The 12607-nt window shown below is 63.3% G+C and overlaps 1 protein-coding gene across 1 annotated transcript; it reads right to left on the reverse strand.

Moving 5' to 3' along the window:
- Positions 1-903: 903 nt before the first annotated feature.
- GAL (galanin and GMAP prepropeptide) lies at positions 904-4916 on the reverse strand. Its single transcript, XM_008147016.3, has 6 exons — positions 4762-4916; positions 4444-4515; positions 3879-3933; positions 2300-2386; positions 1937-2017; positions 904-1141 (listed from the first exon to the last, which is right to left on the reverse strand). The coding sequence occupies exons 2-6, from the start codon at positions 4513-4515 to the stop codon at positions 1029-1031; spliced, it is 408 nt and encodes a 135-aa protein (XP_008145238.1). The 5' UTR covers positions 4762-4916; the 3' UTR covers positions 904-1028.
- Positions 4917-12607: the final 7691 nt, after the last annotated feature.

The following is a 12607-nucleotide window of genomic DNA, read 5'->3' on the forward strand; positions in this document are numbered from 1 at the left end:
TTCATCCACACCAGGCCCAGGGGAAGTGCCGGGAGCCTGAGGGTCAGGTGTGGAGGGGAGGGAACGGGTCCTCCAGCCCATTCCTACCTGCAGAGCCCAGAGGCAGCCAGGACCCAGCACAGCAGGGAGCCCACCTGCACCTTGGGGTGGGGACCCAGCGCTGCAGCCAGCTGTGCTGAGCTGAAGCCTAAAAGCCAGGGACAGGCCACTGGAAGGCGTGACCCATGCATGTGGGCTGCTCAAGGGGGAGGGTTTGGCAAGTCAGCACAGCTTTCAGGAAAGTCAGTGAGAAGTAGCAGCCAAGTGCAGGTGTGTGTAGTCGTGATGCAGCCAGAGACCTGCTCCCAAGGCCAAGAGGCCCCGTGTCGTCACGTGACCTAAGAGAGGGCTTCCCCCATCACGCGTTCCTCTGGGCCTTCAGGTGTGACTGCCTCCCTGCTCGGGAGGCCCCGGCCGCTGGTCCTCGGAGCTGCTGCCAGGTGCTGGCGTTTCCGCACCCGAACGGGGCACAGGGCTCCTCAGTAACAGACTCACCTTCAGTTGTGTCTGACGCAGCTTAGTGTGCACACGACTTTGTGCCCGATGTGCACTGATCTGATACACGTGACTACAATCCAGCTTCATCTTTCTTTTTTTATCTTTTTAAATCCTCACCGCGGATATGTTTTTTATTTTTTTTAGAGACAGGAAGTTGAGAGAGAGACATTGATCGGTTGCCTCCTGTAGGCACCCTGACCAGGGACCAAACCCGAGACCTGGGTAGGTGCCCTGACTGGGAATTGAACCCACCACCTTTGGTGTATAGGACACACTCCACCCACTGAGCCACCCAGCCAGGGCTCCAGCTTGTCTTAAAGCACTCTGGCGGTGGTGACAGACAGGCCCAAGGAAGAAAGACACGGAAACACTTGCTGGTTTTTATTTTGCCACTGGAATGATTACCACGGGGAATCTTAAATTACAACAGCACAGCTTCAAAGGGAGGAGGCTGGTTTTCTCGGGGAGCTGCCACAAGCTCACCCATCGTCTCAGAGCCCGACGTCCTGGGACGGGAGGGCCCGGCCCGGCTCCCTCGGGGCTGGCAGCTCTGAGTCCTCCCAGGACGCGGCCGAGGGGAGCATGGGCACCAGGGCCCCGGCCTCTGCAAAGGGTGGAGACTGAGCGATGAGCCCCTGCTGTCCGCTCGGAGGACATCACAGCCCACAGCGCACGGAACAGGGTCAAGACGGACAGAGTCAGCCTGGACTCACATCACAAAATGGTGACGTGTGAAACCTGACCGCCACTGTCTGTCGTGAGCCTCTCAGCGTCCATCTCCCCGGCCCCACCCTCCAGCACGGTTAACCCTCAGAGCGCCTGCCTCCCACGGGCGGCTCGACCTGTGAGGCTGTCTGGCCAAGGCCAGGCCCTCCCTGTGGAATGATCGAGCAACGTGAAGCACAGGCAGCAAAGCCGCGGTTGAAATGGGCAGGGGAGCCTCATCGCCTGCAGCCTCTGCAGGACGTCCAGGGCCGAGGGCCGTGCACTAAACGCAGCTTGTCCGAACGCATGGGAAAGCCCAAATCTGAAGGATGGGCTCCTGTTAACTGCAGTGCTGACGAGACCTGGCCTCGGACGCCAGTGAGGAGCCGGGCCGGTGGGGCACTTAGGCCGGACAGGGACAGCGGTTGTTGCCACGTCAATAGTGCACGGAGTGAACGGAACCCTGAGCGTGCCCCCCCTCCCCTCTCTGGGAACAGTAGGTCTGACGACCCTTTGCAGGGACCATGTGGGACTGGCAGCAAGCCCAGCCCCGCTACAGTGGTTCCAGTTCCCGGGCTGTCACTCCAACCAGCAGGTGTGGGGTCAGTCACTGCAGAGGTCTAGGGAATCCTTTCCGTTTTAAGGGCCCAGGCTCCTAGGAGGTGGAAACGTGAACCGGCCACATTTCACTGACCTTTGAGATGCAAGAAAGTCAGAAACTCCATTATCTTGCGCACAATATCATCATTCACGGGCAGCGGCCGGTCAAAGTCGCCTAGAAACCAAATGATAGACATTGACGACTTACACAGGTGCTCTGGGACCCCCAAGGTCATGAACCCCAGCATCTCTGTAACCCATCTCGGGGACCCCTCTCCTGGAGGCCCCGAGTCTAGAGGGCTCTCTGCCATTCCTGCGCTGCCCCCACATCTTCCAGTGTCGTTGCTTCTGTCTCTAGCAGTGGACAGATGTGGCCGGGCCCGGCTCGGACCACTGCCCTGGGGGCCCAGAGGTGGACAGTGGGGGGCCTCGGAGCCCCGGGACCCAGTCCCCTTACCTGCCCCCGCGCCGTCTTCAGGCCGCAGGTCCCGCTTGCCAGCAAGGCTGTGCTTGTCATGGAACGACCTGTGGTTGTCGACGGCATCTGCAGAGCCGAGCGGACAGCCCGAGGGTTACTGGACTCGCACCCTCCCCCGTCCCCGCCCGAGGACCCGATGAGCACCGCAGCCCAGTGTGGGGGCCACAGGAGGGAGGACATGGTGCTGGGGCTCCACGGGGCACACAGGCCTGGCGCAGCGGGGAGCACCAGGCTCCCAGGGGTGCTGGCAGGCGACCGGGCCCATGTTTCTGAAAACAAGGGAGGGTACTGAAATATTTCTATTTTTCAAAGATCACTCTGGCAACTGTGTGGGAGATGGATTGGAGTCAGGGAGAGAGGGGGGTGCCGAGGGGGGAGAGAGGCAGACAGACAGACAGACATGCTTGGGGTGGGGTGGCTGGGGGACTGTGTGCAGGGTGGTGTGCTTCCTGAGAGCTCCCTTAGGAAGCCATTGGAGGAAGAACGAGGGCTCCAAACCAGGTGGCCTGGGACGAGGAGAAGGGGCTGGAGATAAAGGAGGAGAGGGGGCGAGGGCGAGGGCGGCTCAGGGTTTCTGGCTGCTGGGCCTGGTGGGCTGGTCATCCACAGGCTGATGAATGAAAATGAACTCATTTTCCCGAGACAGAGCGCCTGGCACTAGACTGAGAAGGGCGATAAGGGAGCTGATCCGGCGGGCGGGCGGCGGGGTGTCTGCCGGGAACGCGTTCTTCCGGCGCTGTTTCTACGTGGGCGGGGGAGGTCAGGGCAAACCGTTAAGCTGTAAGGACCTCCCACAAAGAGCCGCTGCAAGCCAGCTCCTGGGGTCCAACTCGACAAACTGCTCAGTGGAGAAGGGTGTTTCCCAACTCGGGGTGAAAGGCCTTCCTGACAGGCCGTCAACATTCCAAAGTGACCTTTCTGCTGACAGTTCCTCCAGTTTCGGGGGCCAGGAGCACCCAGAGACGAGGCGCTCTCTGAGGGCGAGAGCTCAGGGGTGCGAAGGGTGCAGGAGAACGTGGGTCCGGCCTGGGCCCCCTAGTGTTTGTCAGCGGTGCTGGCTCTCAGGGACCCCAGGCGCCGGATGAACCGTCTGAGCAGGAGAAAGAACGTCCTTACACCCCAGGATTAAGGGCTAAGACGGCTCCCGGGCAGTTTAAACGGGTGGAGGCGGCCCTGAGGAATGTGGGCAAAAGGGAGAAGGCAGGATGGGGGGGGGGGGGGGGGGACAAGGGCTGCAGGGTGGTCAGGGTTCAAGGCAGAGTCAGGTGCCTCAAGGCTGGGGGAGGGCAGGTGGGGCCAGGGCGGGGACTGAGTCCCTCCAGGCCCTAATTCTAGGGGAGGGAGGGAGCATCCCTACAGGAGGGGGCAGGGGTGTGGCTTCAGGGAGGCCGATGTGCTGTGCCGCCTAGAGAGGTGGCAAATGCCACTCACCTAATGGAACCCCATCCCCAAAGCCTCAGGAAATGCCCCTCCCTCCATCCGCTAACACGAACAGCGGGACTAACAAACGGCTGCAGGAGCCGCAGGCTCCGGTCCGGCCCGCGGGCGTGTCACTTACGTGGCCCCAGAAGGTAGCCAGCGCTGTTCAGGGTCCAGCCCCTCTTCTCCTTCACCTTCGGGGAGAAAGGGGTCAGAGGGCGGGGAGTTCCAGACTCCGCCCCACAGGGCCCGTTACAAATGCGCTAGTTCCTCTCACAGAAGGAGCTACGGACCGACCGGGGCAGAGGGCCAGGCCTTCCAGGTAGAAGACCGGCCTCGGGTGACGTGCCCTGGGGAGAGGGCCCGCGTTCCAGGCCCAGGCGCGCGCATCCCACAAGCGGAGACCAGCCTCATCGGGCGCCGCTCGCTTCTCTGATGCGAGGACCCGCTCCACAGCGACTGACCCCCGAGTGAGGCTCAGCTCGTGGGTCCACGCTCACCGGCTCCCAGCGGGCCGTCCACGCACGGGGAGGGGCGATGCCGGGAGGACCCAAGGCGGGAGCGTCCCATCTGCCCCCAGCCCTCCGCCACCCCGCACCCCGCTCCCGGCACAAAGCGCCCACACTCCGCCCGGGCCGGTTCTGGGGCCATCGACCCCCTCTGCCCAGAGGGGACAGTGCGGAGGGCGTGTGTCCCGCACTTACCGGGGACCCGAGGGTGGCCGACAGGGCGGCGAGGAGCAGAGAGCCGAGCAGGAGGGCGCCGCCTCTGGGCATCTGCAAGGGAAGGGAAGGGGCGGTGGGCGCCGCGTGCACGTCGGGGCGGAGCTCGGACCCCGAGCCGGCAGGACGGAGGGTGAAGAGGACCGAGGACCCAGCGGTTTGCGCCCCCGGACAAGGGACAAGGGACAGGGGACGGGGCAGAGGCGCCGCGCCCCTCGGGTGCGTCCACCGGCGGGGGGCGCTCTGCAGCCGGAACGCGGAGAGGGGCGCCTCCCCGGGGCCTCCGAGGGCACGCGGTACCTTGAGCAGCGGCGGGTCCCGGGGTGTCAGTGTCCGGGCGGGGGGTGTCGGCGGGTCCGGGCGTCCGGTCGGGTCGGGTCGGGTCAGGCCGGGTGGGTCGGGCCGGGCGCTCACCGCATGGCACGGCCTCGGGATGCGGAGGAGGAGCAGCGGGCGGCGGCTGGGTTCCCTCGACGTGTCCGCCCAGAGCCCCGCTGCCCCGCTATTTATGCGACTCGTCCGGAGCCGCGGCCACGTCACGGAGCTCAGGTCCCGCCTCCCTCGCCGAATCCCGAGGGGGCGGGAGTGACCGCAACTCGGCTCTTCGGGGGGCTCCCTGCTTCCGGGAGGGCCGCGCAGGGGTCTGCATTGGGGGAGGGGTGGCGGGGGCCGCGGAGAGACCCCATCGCCCTGAATGGAGAGCCTGAGCAGCTCCCACAGACACCCGGGTCCTTGCTGTGGGGCAGAGCCCCACCCCCATACCCAGGATCCTGGTCCTGGGGACAGCGAAGCCCCCATCCCAGCACAGCGCCCCCTGCCGGGAAAGCCGTGAGCTCCGCCAACACCCTGGGACCACCCCTCAGTCCAAAGCAGGCCCGGCCGGACAGCCTGGGGCGCCCTGTCTGCTGACTGGCACCCAGCTTTTCCACCTCTGGGTGCCCAGTGACTTCAGGTACCATACTTTGCTAAAAGGGGGCAAATCAGCCAGGGCTGTTGGGCTGTGGGCCCCAGACGTCCCTTCCCACCCGGAGCTGTGGGTGCCCCCCACTTCCCATGGGCACTGCTGACTTAGAATGGGCCCCTGCCAGTGTTCTCCTGCTGACTCCCGGGTTCAGGGCACGGCTGCTTTGAGCAGGATCAGGTAGTGGTCAAGCCCTTGGGGACCTGGGGGGCCCGGAGCAGACACCAGCCCAGGCTCCCTGAGTGGCCGGTGGGCAGGGCAGTAGCAAGAGGCTGTGGCAGGTGGCACAGGAATCGGGCAGGAATGGGCCCTCCTCTACTTGCTCCACGAATACCTCCTGAGCTTGGGCCAGGCCCAGTGGGCTCCTCCCCAGCTCACAGACACCGGGCATGCGGGCACCTCCAGACTTCTAACGAGGGATGAGGCTGGCTGGCAAAAATTTGCCTGAGCCCCTCCTCCCTGGCCACGGAAGTCAGCAGTGGCGCCCAGAGGCAGCCCCTGCCGGTAGTTGGTGCCGCCGGCCTCCAGCCAGTCACTGGGAGGTGCAGCCCTCGCCCCCACCCGCCAGCTGAGTATCAGATTGACCCATGTCACTGGGGCCTGGAGTGAGCGGGATCCAGGACAAATGGTAATAATAGTGATGCTAGCCTCCATCTAGCCTACATTTCAGTTTTATGAACCTTTTGTGCAGACAGCTCCAGGGGAGAGCCATTTGCCCCTGCATGGATGACAAAGGACCCCCGGCGCTTGAGGACTTGGGTCAAGGCCAGCAGGTGGCCAGGAGGGAGCAGGGTCCTCGCCTGGGTGCCGAGCGCTGCCCTGGTTTGCTAGAGGGTGAGGAGGGTGCTGGCAGGGAGACGAGGCTTGGAGAGGGGTCTCGGGAACAGACTCCCAGCTGTGATGGGGTGACAGGGTTGTTCTCAAGGTCACGGTCTGACTCCCATTACTCCTATTTCTGGCAGCTGGGGTGGGAGGACAGTAGGGGCCAGGGGGCCTGACCAGGACACACAAACTGGTTTCTGAAGCCCACGGTGATTGCGAGGGCACATTTCCCCCAGGGAGGGCAGCGGGATTGGGGACAGAGACAGCCGAGAGCGGGAGAGCAGAGGGCAGTTTTCTGTGACTCATCACGGGAGTGATGGTGACGCCCTGTCATGCCCTGTGGCCTTGTATGTAGGCCGTGTTGGGGAGTGGGCAGGGGCCAGCCACAGGTGCCCCCGGCCACTGAGAACTGCTGGTTTACGGGGGAGCGGGGGGGGGGTTCTGCCATTGCTCAGAGCACTTGCTCTTCCTCTGAGAACACAAGTGCCTCGTGCACGGTGCACCTGGGCCAGCTCCACCCTCCCCTGCGGCCCAGGTCAGACAGGTGCCGCTTGCCACCGACGGGAGCCTGAGGACCCTCTGCTCTGACTCCCTTTGTCAAGGAGCCTCTCGGTCTGAAGAAGCAGATTCTCAGCTGAAAACCTGGGTCCAGAACGCCCTGCCCGGAGCCAGCATTCAGGTCGCACGTGGGGAGGAGGAGGCCCTGCAGCCCAGCAGGACGCACAGCCGCCTGGTCACGTGATGCACGGAGGTGGGCGTCAGCATTGTGTCCGAATAGCCCAGCCCTTCCTGGAGGCACAGCTCTGAGTGCAGGGCCCGGGCGGCCGGGAGCCGGCGAGGGTGCGGGCATGGACCGAGGGGCGTTGGCACGCAGACTAGAGAACACGTGTGTCACGGGAAGTCGTCAGCAATCTTCTCGTGTATCATGAATCCATTGAACAAAAACCAAGCTGCTCCCCAAGTTCCTCGTCTCTCACCAGGACCCCCCTGCGGACAGCACAGTGCTGCTTCTGGGTCTGGGCGGGAGGGGTGACCTGGCAGGAGGAGTCAGGCGGGTGCGCGAGGACCCAGACAGGCAGCAGCGGCGGCGCTGTGGTTTCCGCCACGGATGCGTCAGGCGAGGAGGGCAGCACCGTCACGTCGGGCAGCGTCTGCTTCCGGCACAGGCTGTGCTGGCCCCGTGGCCACGCTCTAATGGGTTCCGTGTGCTCACGACGACCCCGTGAGTGTCACTGTCAACCTGTCATCTCCAAGACGGGCCAGCGTGTGGCAGACAAAATGGGGCCCCATTACAGTAATGGACTGAGCAGAAAGCATAATTTTATCCTGTGTCGTGAGCTGGCCCGTCTCCCCTTAGAAGTCCTGCTCGCCACCATCAAAACCACCGGGTCTGCCGAGCAGAAAGAGCAAGGGTGCGGGGAACCCGGGCTGTGCCGCACCGGAGCCTAGCCATGCGCTCGGGAGCACGCTGCTTCCCTGCCACCCCCTGCCCCTCCTACCACCTCCTGCCATCCCAACCACCCCCTGCCACCTCCTGCCATCCCCAACCACCCCCTGCCACCCCCTGCCACCCCCAACCACCCCCTACCATCCCCTGCCACCCCCGGCCATCCCCTACCACCCCCTGCCACCCCTACCACCCCCTACCACCCCCTGCCATCTCCCAACCACCCCCTACCACCCCCTGCCACCCCCAACCACCCCTACCACCCCCTGCCATCTCCCAACCACCCCCTACCACCTCCTGCCACCCCCTGCCATCCCCAACCACCCCCTACCACCCCCTGCCATCTCCCAACCACCCCCTACCTCCCCCTGCCATCTCCCAACCACCCCCTACCACCCCAACCACCCCTACCACCCCCTGCCATCTCCCAACCACCCCCTACCCCCCCCTGACATCACCAACCACCCCCTACCACCCCCTGCCACCCCCAACCACCCCCTACCACCCCCTGCCATCCCCAACCACCCCCTACCACCCCAACCACCCCCTACCACCCCCTGCCTCCCCCTACTACCCCTTACCAGCCCCTACCACCCAGATTGCAGCAGGGAGATTGACAGCAGACGCCCCTGCCCTCATGGGGACCCAAACACAGGAAAACAATTATATAAGCAACCGCCTCGTTGTCACGAGGAAATCTATTAGTTCAGGGAGCCTGACCTGACAGGTGAACAGGATGGGCCAGGGGCCCAGGTGGAGGGATCACATGGGGAGGCCCCATTTAGGTCCTTTCCCTGCCTCCTTCCAGCTGCCTGGAGTGTGGCCGTGAGGGCTGGAGCTGAGCTGCCATTTGGGTCACCCGGTGACGGCTTTGGGTGACGGGGTCCAGGTCCCTGGGCTGCCCACCTCCGGGCTCCTGAGCCCCTGTTATTTGGGGTGTTTTTTAAATGACATGTAGTTGGAATTACTCCTGTTTAAATAAGTCTCACACACAATGGTCAACACGTGTTCGGTGAGTGAATTAAGGGATACAAACGACTGGAGGGATGGGCCGCCTCCAAAGCTGGTAAGCAGCTCGCTGGTGAGATGGGCTCATCAGAAGGCGAGGCTTGGCCCTGGCCGGTGGCTCAGTTAGTAGGAGTGTCATCCCGTCCACCAAAAGGTTGCAGGTTCGAATCCTGATCAGGGCACATCCCTAGGTTGCAAGTTCAATCCTGATAGGGGTGTGTAAAGAAGGCCACCAATCGATGTTTCTCACATCAATGTTTCTCTCCCTCCCTCTCCTTTCCTCTTTCTTTCCTCGGGTGAAGATTAAAAAAAAAAGAGAGGCTTGGAAGAGAAGATGACAGATGGGCACTGCCTGCCAATGATCTCATTACTCTTGGAGAAATGGGGAAATTGCTTAATGATCTCATGTTGGCTTTTTAAAATATATATATTTTTTATTGACTTCAGAGATGAAGGGAGAGGGAGAGAGAGATAGAAACATCATTGACTGGCTGCCTCCTGCACGCCCCACACTGGGGATCGAGCCTGCAACTCAGGCATGTGCCCTGACCGGGAATCGAACCATGCGTGACCTCTGGGTTCATAGGTCAATGTTCAACCCCTGAGCCACACTGGCTGGGCTAACGTTGCTTTTATTTGACCTTGTTGACATATGTGTGTCCTTGGACCTCCCCTCCGAGGACTTCTAGCTGCAACCCCACCCCTCCCCAACCCCACTCCCGCAACACCGACCGAGTTGCTCCCTAAAAACAGTGGGTGAGGATTTGGCTCCAGCGGACTTGCTGAACTCTTGGCGTGGGTGTGAACAGTCCTCCTTCGGTGCGACTTCGCTGGCCGGGCGGGAGGCTTTGTCCACAGAAGCAGGCGGGGCTGTTACTGGGGGTGCTGGCTGAGAAGGAGGGGGAGCAGGTGGACAGGAGGGGTTAGTGGTTTGGTTTTGTTTTTAAATATATATTTTATTGATTTTTCACAGAGAGGAAGGGAGAGGGAGAGAGAGTTAGAAACATCGATGAGAAACATCAATCAGCTGCCTCCTGCACACCCTCCACTGGGGAGGTGCCCACAACCAAGGTACATGCCCTTGACTGGAATCGAACCCAGGACCCTTGAGTCCACAGGCCGAAGCTCTATCCACTGAGCCAAACCGGTTAGGGCGGGGTTAGTGGTTTGGTGAGGGGATCCCCTCCTCCCTTTAAGCAGCCTTTGGGGAGACTCCTCCGCCCACTTCTTCGAACATCTTTCTGGTCAGAGACACGTCCAGCTGCAAATGGGGTCTTTAATGGCGGGCCTGGCAGCACCCACTGGAATCAGGCGCTGGGTCCAGAAGTTCGGCTGGAGGCTGGTGCAGGCCGTTAGCAGGCTGCCTCCGGCCGGGCCCAAGGCCGTTTCATGGTTGCAGTTTGTAAACTTTGAGATAAGCTGTGAGCACGGTCTGTCCAGGCCCAGAGCTTCCCCATCTCTTCCTCGCACCACGGCCGCCCTCGCACCACAGCGGGGCGGCTGCCGCACGGCGGGTTCTCCCGGGAGGAGCTGAGCTGAGCATGCTTGGGCTCCGTGCTTCGTGGGCTGGTTCAGGGCCACGTGCTGCTGCCCCACCCCCACCTCCGGCCACAGTGCCCACCTCGGGACAGGTGGCTGACGGGCCCTGCAGGGTCGCTGGTTCAGCCCTGGACGCTGTCACCTCACAGGGAGGGGGGTGAACCGGGGCCAGGGCCCCGGAAGAATGAGAGACGCGGTTGTCCTGGGGCCATCGGGCCTCTCAGTGAGCCCACAGCCCCACACCAGCTGCCCCGCCCACACTCTGCAAACCCAACTGGCCCCGGAGATCCTCAGGGAGTGGAGTTGGGGGGGCCTTGCCTGGATGGCCCCACTTTGGTCATCTAACGTGTCCTGGGCTCTGGCTGAGCCCTCCTGGCCTCCCCATGTGGAGCCCCTCTCTCCCCCTGCTGCCCCCTCCCTTCCCTCCCTCTCCTCCCCAGCCCAGGAAGTTCCCACTTCCCAGCCTGCCCTCCCACCTCCACGCCCATAGCCCCCCAATGGTGAGTCCATTCAGACAAGCTTCCCGGGGGCATTGCTGCGGGTTAGAGCTCTGCCAGGAGCCCAGGACCCACTGTGCCGGGTGACTCACAGGGGAGGCTCCTGGGGGCTGGGGCTGCAGGAGGGCAGAGCGAGGCCCTGCGGCTGGGGTGCTGGTGACTCAGCTGCAGGCCCTGGGCAGTTGCACCTGTTTCCTGGCCCTGAGTCAGGCCCACGGCAGCCCCCCCGGGGCCATGTGGGAGCCCATCTGGCTAATGGGATGTGGGTGCCCAGGGAGAGGGCAGGTGGCGGGGGGGGGGGGGGTTGGGCAAACGGGAGGGGTGCTGTTGGAAGCAAGGGGGCGTTGCGCCTGGGCCTGGGCTGGGGCTCCGCGGAAAGGCGCCCGCCGCTCAGGGCACCGGGAGCGCCAGAGGACTTGGGAGACAGTGCGCACGCAGAGCCCTTGAGCAGAGGAACCCACACACGGACGGGCGCACAGAGTGCCGGGCCGCTGGGTGCTGGTCCTGCGACTCCCTTTAGTGTCCGCTTCCTCCTCCCAACTGTCCGAGCCTCCGTGTGGCTTCGGGGCTCTGTCCACACGGACCCGGGCGCCTGCCTGAGTCAGCCGGCCAGAGCCTGTCAGAGGGTGCGGGTCTGGCGTGCGGCCAGCTCAGTGCGGACGGAGCTGAGTGAGTCACTTCAGAGGCCGTGGGCACAGCCATGGCTGTTGGTCACATCACTGAGAGCTCACCCCGCCACGGGCTTCACCCACTCCTGCGTCCGCAGGTAGTTTAGGGAGAACAAAGGAAACCTAGCGGAGGCTGGGGAGGCGCCTGGCCGCGGCGATCCCATCCTGCATCCCCAGGCAGTGAGGCAGGGCCTGTCAGCACCCTCCCTGGGCCTCCTGCCCTCACCGTGCACTCCCCGACTCCCCGACTCCCGATTCCCAACTTCCCGGGTGGGATAGTCCTGCAGGGAGCTGGGGGGGTGAGGGGGGGAGGCAAACAGGCCGTGCCAGACCCCCCTCTTTGGAAGGCCCGCTGTGACCTTGGTATGGAGTTACCTTAAGGGCTTCTTGTCAAAGCTGTGATATTCGAAAACGCAAACCAGGACAGTGCGAAACAGAGTAAAATTCACCCACAACCATATCCCTTTTAGGTTTTTAAAATCAGAAATGCACGCGCTGTACCCCTGCTTCTAGAAGGAGCCTCTGCCACGGGCACGTGTATCCCCCTCCCGGTATTTCCGTTTTCACGGCGGTCATACGTGCAATCTGAAAACAAAGCAAACGGACGTTGCTATGTGATGTCTGTCACTCGTCGCCTCCATTTGCGCATCTCAGCGGCCTTTCTGGCTGAGGGCCGCCGCGCTCCCTCCCGCTGGGGCCCGCGCAGCTCCACCGCGGCCCTGCCCTGGTCGGGACCTGCTCCTCGTGCGGACGCCTTCCGGACGCAGGTGAGATGGAGAGTGAGCCGTGAGGACCGAGGACACGGGTGTGGGTGTCTCAGACCAAGTGACAGGGGCCTGCGGAAAGCCCCGTCCCTCACCGCCCCGCAGAGCCCACGGACCCTTTGCCCCAAGCCCTGGCCGGTGCCAGCCACCCTTCGAGTGCTTGCTGGGCCGCGGTTAACGAGGACCACCAACCAGGCGGCTCAAGCAGCAGAAACGTGTCGCCTCAGTTCTGGAATCTCCTGAGGGCTGAGGGGCATCCGTTCCGCTGGCCCAGTCTGGGCACTTCTTGGACTCGCACACGTGTGGCCTCCCGTGCCCGGCTCCCTTCCTGGAGCAGAGCGGGTGGTCGGGGCTCACCCACGTGTGTGGGAGCTGCACTCCCGTTTAAGGCCCGAGGACACGGTCTTTGACGGAAGGACCGTGTGTGCTCGTCGTTCACC

The sequence above is a fragment of the Eptesicus fuscus genome, chromosome 13, assembly GCF_027574615.1.
Source record: "Eptesicus fuscus isolate TK198812 chromosome 13, DD_ASM_mEF_20220401, whole genome shotgun sequence".
Classification (NCBI taxonomy): Eukaryota; Metazoa; Chordata; class Mammalia; order Chiroptera; family Vespertilionidae; genus Eptesicus; species Eptesicus fuscus.